At 53.7% G+C, this 14,445-nt stretch overlaps 2 protein-coding genes across 8 annotated transcripts in view; both read left to right on the forward strand.

The window, feature by feature from the left end:
- Carmil3 (capping protein regulator and myosin 1 linker 3) overlaps positions 1–3,244 on the forward strand; it is a 17,597-nt gene extending 14,353 nt beyond the window's left edge. For 2 of the 6 annotated variants that reach the window (XM_029541533.1, XM_029541534.1), the window contains exons 35-40: positions 383–449; positions 553–642; positions 2,096–2,214; positions 2,352–2,532; positions 2,651–2,770; positions 2,883–3,102. In XM_029541533.1, the coding sequence (XP_029397393.1) occupies positions 383–449; positions 553–642; positions 2,096–2,214; positions 2,352–2,532; positions 2,651–2,770; positions 2,883–2,911 (606 nt within the window). In that variant the 3' untranslated portion in view covers positions 2,912–3,102. Of the gene's footprint in view, positions 1–382; positions 450–552; positions 643–2,095; positions 2,215–2,351; positions 2,533–2,650; positions 2,771–2,882 lie in introns of all 6 variants that reach the window. The other 4 variants (XM_029541536.1, XM_029541537.1, XM_021203425.2 and 1 more) reach the window with 3 other exon arrangements.
- Positions 3,245–5,418: 2,174 nt separating this feature from the next.
- Positions 5,419–12,620, forward strand: Cpne6 (copine 6). 2 transcript variants are annotated; one of them, XM_021203195.2, is made up of 17 exons: positions 5,419–5,677; positions 6,938–7,109; positions 7,464–7,643; positions 8,095–8,169; positions 8,311–8,385; positions 8,597–8,680; positions 8,770–8,859; positions 9,199–9,303; positions 9,525–9,611; positions 10,137–10,196; positions 10,442–10,575; positions 10,650–10,704; positions 10,785–10,836; positions 11,193–11,326; positions 11,469–11,705; positions 11,892–12,067; positions 12,174–12,620. In XM_021203195.2, the coding sequence occupies exons 2-16, from the start codon at positions 6,942–6,944 to the stop codon at positions 12,027–12,029; spliced, it is 1,674 nt and encodes a 557-aa protein (XP_021058854.1). In that variant the 5' UTR covers positions 5,419–5,677; positions 6,938–6,941; the 3' UTR covers positions 12,030–12,067; positions 12,174–12,620. The 2 variants fall into 2 exon arrangements, with proteins under 2 accessions (XP_021058854.1, XP_021058856.1); XM_021203197.2 differs by having other exon boundaries at positions 6,915–7,109; positions 12,174–12,370.
- Positions 12,621–14,445: the final 1,825 nt, after the last annotated feature.

The raw sequence follows: 14,445 nt of genomic DNA on the forward strand, positions 1-14,445 counted from the left end.
AAATCCGCCTGCCTCTGCCTCCCGAGTGCTGGGATTAAAGGTGTGCGCCACCACGCCCGGCTAATATTTTTATTTAAGTCAGTTCACCTTTTCAAATTTAGTCTGAACCTATTCATTATCATCTTTAAAATCACAGGCACTTTAAAGACTCATTTTTTTTTCTAAAACACATAACTATTAAGCTGCCTGCATGTCCATTGGTGTAAACCTTCTTATGCTCCCAAGGTGATATGGGTACTACTCTTTGGAAACCAAGTCCAACTAAGGATCTAGGAACTAGTAACCTGAGACTGACAGGAGCCTCCAGGGAGAAACTCTCTGTCAGCAGCGGTCCCTCTGTGGAGGAGACCTTTCTCACAACCTGACCCAGCTGTGCTTTTAGGGCACAGACCCAGAGCAGGAGGACAGTACCCAGGCTTGGCAGAAACGGCGCTCTTCAGATGATGCAGGTGAGGTTAGCCGCTCCCTCCTTTAGCCCATCTCTCACCAATGCCTCCTAATTTCCCCATCCCTTTTCCCCTTCTGCTTCCCACCCCCTTCCCCCAACTCCAGGGCCTGGATCCTGGAAGCCACCACCGCCCCCACAAAGCTCCAAGCCAAGCTTCAGCGCCATGCGCCGAGCAGAGGCCACATGGCACATAGGTACGTAAAGCCCCTTTCTCGGCCAACAGCACCAAAAGCTCAAAAAGATGAACGCCATGGTCCCCTACACTGGGGAATGGTCAACCAAGGGGTGGTAGTGGGAAGTCAACCATGTAAACATGTCTAAAGATACATCCAAAAAAAAAAAAAAAGACAAACTTCAGAGCACGGGTGGTTTCCCCAGTGTTAAGGAAACATGAGAAATGTTTCGTGGATGGTCCTGAAGAATTCTCTGAGACAGCGGGTACCCTGGTCACTGTCAGCACAGACATGCCCTATAGCTATAAAGGAGGCCTCATTCCACACCTTAGCTATGAAAGGGGGCGAGTCCAGCGGCCAGCAGATAGTCGCTGTGTCATACCTCCTCATACACTGCTGCCCTGCTTATAACCCTATGCTCGCAGTTCTCAGAAAAGCGCCCCGGAGAAGCAGCATTGGCTGTCTTAGAGATCAGAGTCTTGAGTGGGAGTCCCACTCAGTCACCCAGGACCTAAAGCCGGTCACTTACTTCCTACCTTGTGATTGGGTCAGGAGAGGAAGGAAATTATTCTAGATGTCACACCCCCACCCCTTTCTAGGTTCAGGGGACCTTCAGTCTAAGCCACTAAAGAAATGCCAGACAGCCCAGCATCAACTCAAGTTCCCAAAGACCCTAGGATATGACTCCTGGTCGCATCAACACAGATCAAATCTCCCTGGAGACCCAGAACCTCCCCAGTTCCTACTCTTAGGCTAAGGCCTAGCAGGCAGATCTGGTTTGGGGGCCACTGACTCCCCACTGACCCCCCTGTTCCTTTCTGTCCTTTTCCCTCCCTCTCCTGTAGTGGCCAGTATAAGTTTTGCCAGATCCATTCCATTCTCTAAGGCCAGCCAGTGCTGGGGGGGGGGGGCAGCTTTCCTGATTTTTCTGTCCCTGGCCCCAGACTAGATGTAGTCTAGGGGCCAAAGCAAGGCTGCATCCTTCATTTAGTAAACCATGGTAGCCAGGTACTGTACTGCGCACTGAGACACAGACACAGGACCTGTCGGGTCCTGCCCCTCTTTTGTGCTCACGTGGCTTAAAGTCACAGGGAAACGTGATAAGGCCTCTCTCCCCAAGGCTCCCACAGACTTGCAGGCAGTGCTGAAAAAATTCCAGGCCACAGCCTTGATAGGGCCCTAGGGCACTGCAGCCCTGATGAGACCGTTGGGTCTGTGGACCCAGGAGGTCTTTTATCCTGACTCTGTTCCTGTAGGAAAAAAAAGACAGTCCTGCCAGGCCCGGATGATGGTTTCAGGGCAGAGGGAAAGCATTGGCTAGGACATATGAGGATAAAGGAAGACAGTAGAGATGCTGGAGCCAATGAGCTTGGATGGGGGAAGAGTCCTAGCCTTTCAGGGCATCATGGGAAAAGTACCAGGAGGGCTTGAAGAAATGCCATTTCCATGGCTTCTCCTGTCTGCTATTCCCCAGCTGAGGAAAGTGCCGCCAACCACAGCTGCCAGAGCCCTAGCCCAGCTTCCCAGGATGGAGACGAGGAAAAGGAGGGAGCCTTATTCCCAGAGAGAATGGTCCCCACTAGGAGTACCAAGGTGAAGTCCAGAAGATGAACGGGGAAGGTGTTCTGAGGGGGCAAAGATAACTGAAAGACCTGGGAATGTCAATGGTGGATGGGGAGGGTCCTTTGAGAGAGTCAGAAACTGACCCAACATCTTCCTTACTCTGCTAGCTACAGGACCCCCCCGTAGGTCCACGTCCCCCTAAGCCAGTGGCTGTGCCCAGGGGCCGCAGGGCCCCCCAGGTGCCAGGAGGCAGAGAGGAGACTGAGAGCAACAGTGTGGCCCCAGGAGCCAACAAGCCCCGGCTGAGACTAGGTTCCCAGCAAGACCAAGAGGAGCCAGAAGGACAAGGTCAGGTGCCCACATCAGATCCCCTTCCAGACCTTAGAACAGAGACAAGCACTGATCAGGAGTTGAAGCTTGGATGAGCACCCAACTCATGAGCCCCTTGCTGTGACTCTCATTCCAGGACCCACTGATCAGGGCCGCAGGACGGCACCCCTGAAACCGAAGAGAACACGGCGAGCACAGTCCTGTGACAAACTGGAGCCCGATAGAAGACAACCCCCTGACCCTACAGGTGTCTGTGGTGAGACAAGTCCCCTTCCCACTGACCTGTCAAACGTGGCCCTTTCGCGCCCAAACAGCGAGTGGCTGGCTCTCTTTGCCCAGGAAACAAGGTTCTCTGAATTTGTCCTCAGCAGGAACCAGTGAACCAGGAACAGACTGACAGCTGCTGAACACCCTCCCCAGCCTTCCGCGACATGTGCCTCATAAGGACTCAGGCCCCATCCACCCCTGCTCTCCCATCCTGTGCCAGCCCTCGTCCTACAGGGCAGCAGCACTAAGAAGACATAGGGGAGCAGGAGTGGGGACTGGAAGGGAGGGAGTGACCTGAAGCAGGGGGGCCGTCACACCTGCCTGGAGCTGTCTCCACAGAGAGCTTTGGGCAGAGGCTGTCTCTTCCCTGGGGGTGGGGGGTAAACCTCTGCCCCTCTATGCCCAGGGGCTCTCTCCCCACTTGTATAGAATTAAAAAAAAAAAAAATCACTGTCTGCCTCTGGTCTCTGCTGTGCAAGCTTTGCATTTTTCCCACCCCCTCCTCTTCCCATGAGCCCCCAGGGTTTGGCCACAGTTGGGCAAAGTAAAGAACAGCTCTCGCATCTGAATGTGGGGTTCCAAGAGAAGATGGAATAGCAGAACTGCTGACAAAGGATGACAAGTCACGGGTTATTGCGGAATCAAGGCTGTAGAAGAGATGGATGTGATGGGAAAACACAGTGGTTTTCTGGCTTTTGGAGGTTGTGATAGGATTAGAAGATGCCAGTCATTGCACCAGGGAAGCCTGTGTGCGTGTGTGTGTCCGTGTGCGTACCTGTGTTCACACATATGTTCACTAACATATTAAATATCCTATGGGTACCCTTTTTAACATTTTATTTTGTGTATATGTATGTGACCACATGTATGTAACCAGCATGCATGTGGAGGTCAGAAGACAACTTGTGGGAGTCGGTTCTTTCTGTCTACTATGTGGGTCCCCAGGATCAAGCTCAGGTCCTCAGGCTCAGAGGCAGAAGCCTTTTCCTGCTGTGTGTGTGTGTGTGTGTGTGTGTGTAGGCTAAACGGGGGCATCAGATCACCCAGTACTGAGGTTACAGATGGTTGTGAGTCACCATGTGGGTTGGAAATCCAACCCAGCTTCCTTACAAGAGCAACAAGTGCTCTAAACCACTGAGCCATCTCTCCAGTCCTCTGTAGATAAAACTTTTTAAAATCCTTTATTTTTTTTATCTCATGTGCTTGGGTATTTGTGCCTGTATGTATGTCTGTGCATGCAGTGTCCACAGAGGCAAAAAGAGGACACTGGCGTCCCTAGGACTGCAGTTACAAGTGGTTGTGGGCAGCCAGGTGGGTGGTGGGAGTTGATCCCAGGTTCTGGGAGAGCAACCAGCCCTCTTGACTGCTGAGCGCTCTCCCCAGCCCTGCCAGTGGATACTCCTAATAATGAAAAGTCGCAACAATAGAGTGGCTATACAGAACAGGTATCTACAACGTGAAAAGAAAATACTGTATTTGTGTTAACCATTTCTGGTATGGCCTAACAAACATGATCTTAAAAGTCAGGAGCTCCTTCCAAGCCTCTTCTGACATCCTGGATGCCTTCCTTAAAGTTCAGATTGAACCTTTATTCCCTCATTTTGCCTCCGTTTTACCCTGCACATAACTTTGTGTGTTATAGTTAACAGCATTCATATTATCTTAGCATTTTCGTGTGGGTCTTTCTATTTTATATGTCTCTGCCTCCTCAGGGACAGGAGCTGTCCTGACTAAGCCCCAGTACCTGACCAATCTCTGGTACTCAGGAGGTAGTTAATAGTTTCTACCTTAATACATAAGCAGTTTAAGGGACAAGGATGGATGGCATCCTTGTGAACACATTCAAGTACCCCCCCCCAAACACATCACCACCTCCAAATGTCTCCCCAGTGGCATTAGCAGTCCAGAAACTGCTCAGTTCCCCTGGTCTCGCTGTGAATGACTAACTTCCATCTCCTTAAGCTTTGTGCCTGGCCCAGCCCCTCCCACAAAGATGTGGCCATAATGGTTGGATCTGGGGAGTGGGGGTGGGGCAGACCATCGGGTCTATCATGGTGATGTCCGGTCAATACACGGGCTGTATGCCTACAATGAGATCCCGTGTGGGGCCATCATGTTCACATTCCTCATTTCCCTACAAAAGGGTAACTCGGGAACCGGATGCCATTTCCTGAGGTTCAGTGTGGTGCATGATGGTTTTTTTTAAGAAGTATATGCCTATCAACATTCTGTTGTACCCCTGTGAGAGTAGGTGTCTGTGTATGTGTCACAAGTACAGCCTAGTGTTCTTTTCTATGTAGCTACAAATATCCTTAACAAGTGTAGTACTGTTGAAAGTACTGTGAGAGTGTGTTTCCCAGTGAGCATCAGTGGGGCTATGTCTGTCATGGTGTCACCGTGAGTTTATGTACTGGCACCTGCGAGTGTCAAGCTATGTGTGAGCCTGTGAGTCGTGGGTTCCTGGTGTCGCATCCTTCCTCCCTGTGGATGTGGATGTGGATGTGTGTGTGTGTGTGTGTGTGTGTGTGTGTGTGTGTGTGCATATACCACTGCAATGTGTGTGTTTCTGTGATGCTGGGTGTGGGTGTGGTGTGAAGGAGATGTATGTCACTGTGTCTGCGGGGGTCCTGCCTTGGGCCTGCCCCCAGCCCGCCCTCCTCCTAGTACGGTGGCTCCCTCCCAGGCAGTGTCCCTGTCCCTCCCCTCTCCTCCCTCCCAACCAGTCTGTGCAGGGGGGGGGGAAGCTGGTGCTGCGGGCCCCCCTCCTCCCCATCCAGGCCCCATAAATAGCAGCAGAACGGAGCCGGAGCTGGCGCCAGCGGCTGGAGCGGCAAGGAAGTCAGGGGCAGGCCGAAGACTGCAGACTGGAGAGAGGAGACCCTCACTAAGAGCCCAGGTGAGCCCACCCTTCCTTCCTAATCCAGCCCGAGTCCTGCCTTCCCTGGTCCAGTCTCCATAACAACATCTCCTCTAGCTCTCAGAAAAGTCACCAGCCACCCCTACCTGATCCCCTCTCCGCCACATGCCCCTGCCTACCTCATGAGCTCCCCGTTAACTGAGACTTGTGGCTGGAAGGCACTGAGAGCCGCAGCCCAGACCCTCCCTTGCATATCTATAAAGCTTTATCATCATCGGGAGGCTGGTAACCAGCCAGGGAACGGTTCCGGTTCTGACAGAGACACGGGACTGTCACACCCTCCTGGAGAGGGACACAGGACAGAGGGGGACAGACAGAGGGTGGGGCACTCGGGCACACCGGTGGACACTCACTCTGGAAGCATGGCATGGATCAGATAGCTTCACCCTGAGATCTGGACAGGCACAGAGAGATGGGCTGTCCAGCCATGAACTCGGGCCGGCATACCCCTGTCTGCTGCTGCCTGAGGCTTGGTGACTCTGCTGGGGGAGGGTGGTGCGCATGCATCCCACGGGCAGCATGGTGGGGGCCATGGCTCCCCCAAAACCCTGTCGCTAAGAGACAGTGCCTGTGTTGCCAAGAAGTGTGAGAACAGGGGAGGTGGGGAGGACTGCGGGCTTGTCAAGCACCCGAGGAGCTCACAACAGAATCCTGAGTCTTCCTCCCCAAGCCCACCACCTCGCTCTCCCATTAGCCAACCAGACAGTGAGTAGGGGACTCTAAGACAGCAGGACAGTTTTACACTGACCCTTCCAATGCCAACCTGTCTCCTCCTGTCCACTGCAGACTCCTTCCCTGAGGCCTACCCTCTTCAGACCTCCAGGGGCATCCCCACCCTCTTCCCCACCCCCTTGCCCCAGTTTGGTTCCCTGGTGCCAAGACTGAGTGCAGCACTGGCTCATAGACCAGTCGGGAAACAGCAGAAGGTGCTGAGACAGCAGTAAGCAGAAATCAATCGATGGCCTAGGAGCGGAGGCTGCCAGGAACCCACTTCTATCCCAGTCCTCCAGTCTTTTCCAGCCCCATCCATGACACCTAGGCTGGCAGAGTGACAGAGGCACAGGACTCTGGACTCCTGCTCTTTGCTGCTTAGAGCATCAAGGAAGTCAACCAGGGCAGGAGAAGAGCTTGTCCTTAGGACCCCAGGACCTCAGGAAGAAGAGCAACGGGTGGGTCCAGGACCCCCAAGAGACAAACTCCTCCTCTCTCGGTCCAGGCTGTCTGTTCTTTCCCCCACAGTGCCATGTCGGACCCAGAGATGGGATGGGTGCCTGAACCCCCGGCCATGACCCTGGGAGCCTCTCGAGTGGAGCTGCGGGTGTCCTGCCACGGCCTGCTGGACCGAGACACACTCACAAAGCCGCATCCATGTGTGCTGCTCAAACTCTACTCGGACGAGCAGTGGGTGGAGGTGAGGGCAGCTCGGTGGGGTTCTCCTTGACTAATCTTTCTTTAACCTAAGAAGGAGGGAGGGTAAAGGAGGGTAGGGCAAGCCTCACGGGGAACATGAGGATTCCAAAGGACCTTTCCTACCCGTGTGGATAACCTCGAACCTAAACATGCCATCATTGTAATAAGCTCAAACCGTTTTAGCCAGAAGTTCAGAGCCCTAGAGGGCTGGGGTCTAGTAGTCCAGCAGTACCCCAGATTCAGAAGTCAGCTAAGAAAGAAAGAAACTAACTGATGGGTCTACAGCGCCCGGGGATGCACCAGACAGGAACAAGTGGCCCCCGTCCCCAGAGGGTCCTTATCCCTCCGGCTGCAGGTGGAACGCACAGAGGTGCTTCGCTCCTGTTCAAGTCCGGTCTTCTCCCGGGTGCTGGCCATTGAATACTTCTTTGAAGAGAAGCAGCCTTTGCAGTTCCACGTGTTCGATGCCGAGGATGGAGCCACCAGCCCCAGCAGCGACACCTTCCTTGGGTCTACGGAGTGCACCTTGGGCCAGGTCTGCCTTCCAGCTCAGTCCCTACGTTGTCTGCCTTGCCATCAGCTTCTGCCTCCAGAGCCAAACTAAGAGAAGGAGCTCTTTCTGAGCCTGGCTCCCTCCCTTCCATGGGCTGTGTACCCTAAAGAGCCTGGATCCCTCCCTTCCGTGGGCTGTGTACCCTTGGACAAGATACTTAACCTACTTTTTCCATTTGAAGGGGGGGGGGCAGATGTACCTGTAGTGTTCCTTTTGTTATTATTGCTGTTGTTGTGTTTGGTGCTGGGGATTGACCCCATGGCTAAGCAGGAACTCTGCCACTGAACTCTTCTCCCCTCCCCTGCACTCCTCTCTTCGGGCTGCTGTAGAAATTGAATCCACCTTATCCCAATCAAAGGGCCAACCTATGCCCTGCCTTGGCCAGGGCAGACGCATACGTTACAGCCACACTCCCCTCTACCTCTGTCTTTAGATTGTGTCACAAACCAAGGTCACTAAACCATTACTGCTGAAGAATGGGAAGACAGCGGGCAAGTCGACTATCACGGTAGGCAAAGTCACTCTTGGGTCAAGGTTCAGTGTCCCCACATGGACATCCATTGTGATCTTGCGCGGATGACCACCTTTATTTATGGGAAGCATTTATGATGGGGGAGGGGAAACTCATAGTCCTGTGTCCCTTCTACAGATTGTGGCTGAGGAGGTATCAGGTACCAACGACTATGTGCAACTTACCTTCAGAGCCCACAAGCTGGATAACAAGGTCGGAACCCCAGAGTCCACGCCCAGAGTCCACGCCCAGGGTCCATGCCCAGGGTCCACGCCCATCCATGCCCCATTAGAGAGCCATAGGCTTCCCACCACAAACAGACCCCCCAGGCTCCCAGACCAGTCTCTTCTCCGTGTTACCCGCCTTCCCATCCCTGCTCCAAGATCACGCCAGCCTCACACGCCCTTTCCCCCTGCATCTCCAGGATCTGTTCAGCAAGTCCGACCCCTTCATGGAGATTTATAAGACCAACGGAGACCAGAGTGACCAGTTGGTCTGGAGGACTGAGGTTGGTGTGCAGGGATATGGGATAAAGGTGGACAGATTACAGTAAAAACCCTAGACAGTTGGTGACCAGGTCCCTCGGGCCTCTCAAAGGTGGTGAAAAACAACCTGAGCCCCAGCTGGGAGCCATTCCGCCTGTCCTTGCATTCTCTGTGCAGCTGTGACATCCACAGGCCACTCAAGGTAAAGCCCCCTTGGAGCATCCAGTCTGCTGTCTGAGACCTTCCCCAGGGTCCAGCAAGCCTCCTCCTCCCTCTCCCTCATGTGATAAGCACTTGTCTCTGTGGGATAAATAGCAGCTCACATCTCCGTGTTAATCTTCCCACAGAGGTACCTTTATCTGGGACCAAACTCTCTACCAGCTCGAGCTAGAGAGTAAAGTTTAGCAGGTGACTTCTGGATAGGTTAAGGACTACTATTGGGGCCTAGACACCGTGAGGTCCCTACTGCCCTGTCAGATGCCTTGGAAACACTACAGAGAGCCCACCCTAACCCCAGCCCACGCCTTTCCTCTCTCTCTAGTTCCTGGTATATGACTATGACTCCAGTGGAAAGCATGATTTCATCGGCGAGTTCACCAGCACATTCCAGGAAATGCAGGAGGGGACCGCAAACCCTGGGCAGGAGGTACCAGAGACCCCATCCTAACCCCAGGACCCCAGGGGGAAATCTTGGGGGCAAGGGTTGCCAACCTCCTCGTACTAGGTGACTGGAGATAGAAAGGGTGAAAATGCCCAGGCTTGGCAGAAGGACGGGGTCATGAGGATCTTCCCCAGGGTCGGCAGGTAGGGGCGAGGAGGTTTATCTGATGAATGTCTGACTCTGTGTTGGATTGGGGGCGTGTCTAGATGCAGTGGGACTGTATCAACCCGAAGTACCGAGACAAGAAGAAGAATTACAAGAGCTCAGGGACAGTTGTGCTGGCCCAGTGCACCGTAAGTCACCGTTCCCAGTTCAGGCATCCTCTGCCCCTGCCAGGCCACAACTTCAGCTCCATGCTTGCCTGCTTTTTAATTTTTAAAAATTTACATTTATTTATTGGGAGGTGCACTTAGGAGGACCCAGTGCCACCGAGCACATGTGGAGGTCAGAGAACAACTTCTGGGTGTCAGTCCTCTCCTTCTACCATATTGGTTCCAGGGATCAAACCCAGGGCTTCAGGCTTAGCCACAAGCCCCTTTACCCACTGAGCCATCTCTCCAGCCATTTATTTTTTTACATTTATTTGTGTGTGTGTGTGTGTGTGTGTGTGTGTTTGCATGCACATGCTTGACCATGAGTGTCTGACTGTCTGTCTGTCTGTCCGTCCTTCCCTTGCTTTAAAGACCTGCTCTGGGAATTGTGAACCCTTGCTCCACCCCCATCCTCCCCAACAACCTTTAAAGCCTTCCCCTCCCCCCCCCAAGTTTCCACCTGAAAGCCCCGCCTCACTTGCCTCATTATCTTCTCCCATCTGCCAGGTGGAAAAAGTCCATACCTTCCTGGATTATATCATGGGTGGCTGCCAGATCAGCTTCACGGTAAAGACCCTGGGGGCTGGCACAAGAAAAAGGAAGGGGTTAAAATCCATGCAAACTGAAGAAAGCCAGAGTCTCACGGCTTTTAACTGGCATCCCATGTATTGCATCCAACACTCTACTCCACTATGAGGCCGCCTATGGGCTTCCCCAGACTCACCTCTGGCCGTTCCACATCCTCTGCCTCTGGCCTCGCCTGCCTGTTGGTTCTCATGGCTGCCGCACGTCCCTTCCCTACCTTCACCCAGGTGGCAATCGACTTCACTGCCTCCAATGGGGACCCAAGGAGCAGCCAATCTCTGCACTGCCTCAGCCCCCGGCAGCCCAACCACTACCTGCAGGCCTTGCGCACAGTGGGGGGTATCTGCCAGGACTATGACAGGTATGGTGGGGTCCCGGTAGGGTCAGGAAGGGAGGCCTTGCCCTGGGAGTTCCACAGCCTTTTCTTCTCTCCAGTGATAAGAGGTTCCCAGCTTTTGGCTTCGGAGCTCGAATCCCCCCAAACTTTGAGGTAGGCTGGGTACAAGAGACAGAAGGACTGCAGGAGAGACGTGGAAGAGACACCCCTTCACTGTTCCCTTACTCTGACAGGTCTCCCACGACTTCGCTATCAACTTTGACCCAGAAAATCCTGAATGTGAAGGTAAGCTGGGAGAGCCCCACCAAGCTGCACCGCCAACCACAGGCGCTTGGACATCTCCAGCATCAGTACCGCAGACTCCGCTCCCATACGCTCAGCTCCCTGTCCTGGCCCTCCTCCCATCCAAAGCTGTCTTCATTTGGAAAGAGTTCCAGCCCTGTGACCCGGCATCTGTCCACTTACTTCTCCCAGCCCCAGGGACCATCTGACTCTCTCTCTCTCTCTCTCTCTCTCTCTCTCTCTCTCTCTCTCTCTCTGCTTAGTGAGGAGCTGGGAGCTATCAAGCCTAGAACAGAAATTACCATTCTTCTGTGTCCGAGTGCTCTCTGCCAGTTTCATCTCTTTTCCTGTGCCCACAGAGATCTCAGGGGTCATAGCCTCCTACCGCCGCTGCTTGCCTCAGATCCAGCTCTATGGTCCTACCAACGTGGCCCCCATCATCAACCGTGTGGCTGAGCCAGCCCAGCGGGAGCAGAGCACTGGCCAAGCCACGGTAAGGAGGAAACACAGACAACCAGGGGCCGCCCACCCTGCATGTCTTCAGATGGTGCCAGGGTCAGGACCTGGGTTCGGAACGAGCATCAATGCCCTTTCATACAGAAGCGTCCCATGTTCCCCTCTCTGCTTGCCCTCAGAAGTATTCGGTACTTCTGGTGCTCACTGACGGTGTGGTGAGTGACATGGCCGAGACCCGAACAGCCATTGTGCGAGCCTCCCGCCTGCCCATGTCAATCATCATCGTGGGCGTGGGCAACGCTGACTTCTCTGACATGAGGCTACTGGACGGAGATGATGGTCCCCTGCGTTGCCCAAAGGGGGTACCTGCAGCCCGTGACATTGTCCAGTTTGTGCCCTTCAGGGACTTCAAGGACGTGAGTATTCCATAGTCTCTCCCAGGGCTTCTCAACAACTCGTGCCCCCAAATCCATCTTTCTTATTCTCTGCATGTCCTCCGAAGGTCACTGGAACCCAGCATGCCCTCTGAAGTCACACTGCTTACTCATTTGACCCAGCTGGCCCCACTCTCCTGCTCCTAACCAATCTCCTTTCCTTCTCAGGCCGCCCCCTCTGCGCTAGCTAAGTGTGTCCTGGCAGAGGTGCCACGGCAGGTGGTAGAGTACTATGCCAGCCAAGGTATCAGTCCTGGGGCTCCCAGGCCCTCCACGCCGGCTGTGACTCCCAGTCCTAGCCCATGACTGCCTCTCGACATAACCAACATCCCTTCAGTCTCTCAGTGAGTTCTGGGGGACACAAAAGGTGTTCAAAGCAGAGCTTCTGAATAGCCCATCTTAGCTGGTGGAATGGTGGTGGTAGTGTTTTTGCTGTCCTGCTCCTCGCAGGTGCCTGTGCTGACCTTGTGATTCCAGTGACCTGTGTCTCTGCATTTTGGACCACTGGTGCCCAGCGGGTCCCGGGAGTGAGTGATGGGCCCTGTTCCCATCTCTCCAAGCCCAATATCCCTCAACCCTGAGGACCCTCAATAACTTCCTCCAGTGGTTGTGACTTTATGGATGTAAATAAAGGGAACCGCCACCAAGTACCCCAGGCTCTACCCGTCACGCCTCAGATGTCCATTGGACAGTCCATCACTCCCACATACACCATAGACAATGGGGGGGGGAGGACCTCTTTCCAGATCTGAGCCACACCTCCCCAGCAGGCTGCTGTCTCTGCAGCCTCACCCCGACTGTGTGCCCGTGGATCTAGGGGACCCTACCCTCACCTCCCAAGCCCTGGGGGGTCTAAACACCATGTGTGTTCATGGCAGGAGATGGGGGAGGGTAATGAGGGGCTGTCGAGAGGGCAGGCTGATGGCTGATGTCTCCAGAGAGTCCCCGCTGAGTATCCCAGGGGCTGAGCCCCAGCCCCCACACAGCTGTGGGGCAGGCCATGAAGAGGCTGTGGGAAAGTGAGGGCATGAAGCAGATCTGCTGATGAATTAGAAGCACGGAGAGGGTGAAAGGTCCGGAAGGCCTGATTTTTTTTTTTTTTTTTTTTTCCTGGATGAGCCTTCATGCCCCCGACCTTGCCCAGATTTCAGGATGTTCTCTTGGGCACTCTCATGGATGACATCAGAAGCAGCAGTGAGGACCGTTCGCTAGCACACATCACGCTTGGTGTCTGTAAATGTGTGCGCTGTGATAGCACAATCTCTCTGGTTTTCAAGCAGAGTGAGGAAGGTTTGCTTTTTAACCCTCCGAGGTCAGAAAAGAACCAGAGCTGGAGCTGCCTAGCCAGAACACCACGGTCTTCATCACTCCGGCACGAAACCTTTGCTTGAGCGCATACGTGGGGCCTAGATGTGCCACCTGGAGACCAGGCATGTGTGTACTGAGGTCCGGTTGGTGGGCATTAGTGTCTGAGGAGAGTGTCTCTGCAGTTGCGTACCATGCACTTAAGAAAGGGGTGCAAGAGAATCAGTGGAACCAGACTGAAGCTCGGAAGGACAGGGGAGGACACAACAGAAACTCACAGTGAGGGAAGGAGGGCGTTGTGCCTGTGATCCCAGCACTCAGAAAGTGAAAGAATGGTCAGGCATGGTGGTGGTGTACACCTTAATCCCAGCACATGAGGTAGGGGTAGATAGATTCAAAATAGGTTCAAGGCCAGCCAGATCCACAAGTGAGTTCCAGACCAGCAAGGACTATACAGTGGGGCCCTGGCACAAAAATAAAAAATAAAATTAGAAATTTTAAATTTAAAAAAAAAAAAGGGATCCTGAATTTGAGGCTAGCCTGGGCTACGGAGCAGAAAAGAAGAGAGGACACCAAGTAAGGAAGAAGAGTTGAAATCCTGGCTGGCTCCCTCTGCCCCAGCCTCTCCCTTCAATGGAGGATGTAAAAGAGGAAGATGCTGTGTGTCCTCATTAGAGAAGAACCCACAGCAGGGAGAAAGGTCTGAGGGAGAGAGGGGAGAGAAAAGTGCAGGGGGCTAGAGCGAAGGACTCCTGCGAGAAGGATGAGCTAGGCCAGAGTGGGGAAAGAGGGAACAAGAAATGTGATGGGAAGAGAAGAGACAGCTGGTCAGGGGGTGGAGAGTGGGGGCAGAAAGGAAGAAAGACATATGGGATCCTCTTCCCCCACACAGGACTGCTTCTCCGTTTATTATGCCCCTTAGAGGACAGATGACAGTGGCTGATGAGGTGGCTACTCCCAGCTCAGAGCTCCTGCTCTGCCCAAAGGCCCTCCCCATATGTTGCTGAACTGGAGGGCTGGGTTGCCATGGCAACCGTGAGACCTGGAGGACAGCTACAGACAGGCCTAGCTAGGGCCACTGCTGCTGCTGGGTGGTTTTGGTTGTGGTAGTGGCAGTGGTGGGTGGTAAGGCTCCATCTGGACCGTTCCTCCACCTCCTCCAATCCACTCTCATTGGTCTTCAAGAACTGAGATGTGCACTGCTCGGTTCCAAAAAGGGTCTCTTTCTGCACAGATTAGGCAAGCAATCAACTGCCGGGCTACAACCACAGACCCATCACCCCCCCAAAAAAAATCCAACTTCTTCTCCCCCTTCCTCTCTATCTCTCATTCCCTGTCTCTCTCTCTCTCTCTCTCTCTCTCTCTCTCTCTCTCTCTCTCTCTCTCACACACACACACACACACACACACACACACA

Source organism: Mus pahari, chromosome 8 (genome assembly GCF_900095145.1).
Source record: "Mus pahari chromosome 8, PAHARI_EIJ_v1.1, whole genome shotgun sequence".
In the NCBI taxonomy this organism is placed as follows: domain Eukaryota; kingdom Metazoa; phylum Chordata; class Mammalia; order Rodentia; family Muridae; genus Mus; species Mus pahari.

What these genes read in the sequence shown, in the direction of transcription:
- Cpne6 (XM_021203195.2), top strand. Translation starts at nt 6,942, where the DNA reads ATGTCGGACCCAGAGATGGGATGGGTGCCTGAACCCCCGGCCATGACC. An exon ending in TTGTGCTGGCCCAGTGCACC is followed by an intron (nt 9,612 to 10,136) that starts GTAAGTCACCGT and finishes CCCATCTGCCAG; the next exon opens with GTGGAAAAAGTCCATACCTT. An exon ending in GAATCCCCCCAAACTTTGAG is followed by an intron (nt 10,705 to 10,784) that starts GTAGGCTGGGTA and finishes TTACTCTGACAG; the next exon opens with GTCTCCCACGACTTCGCTAT.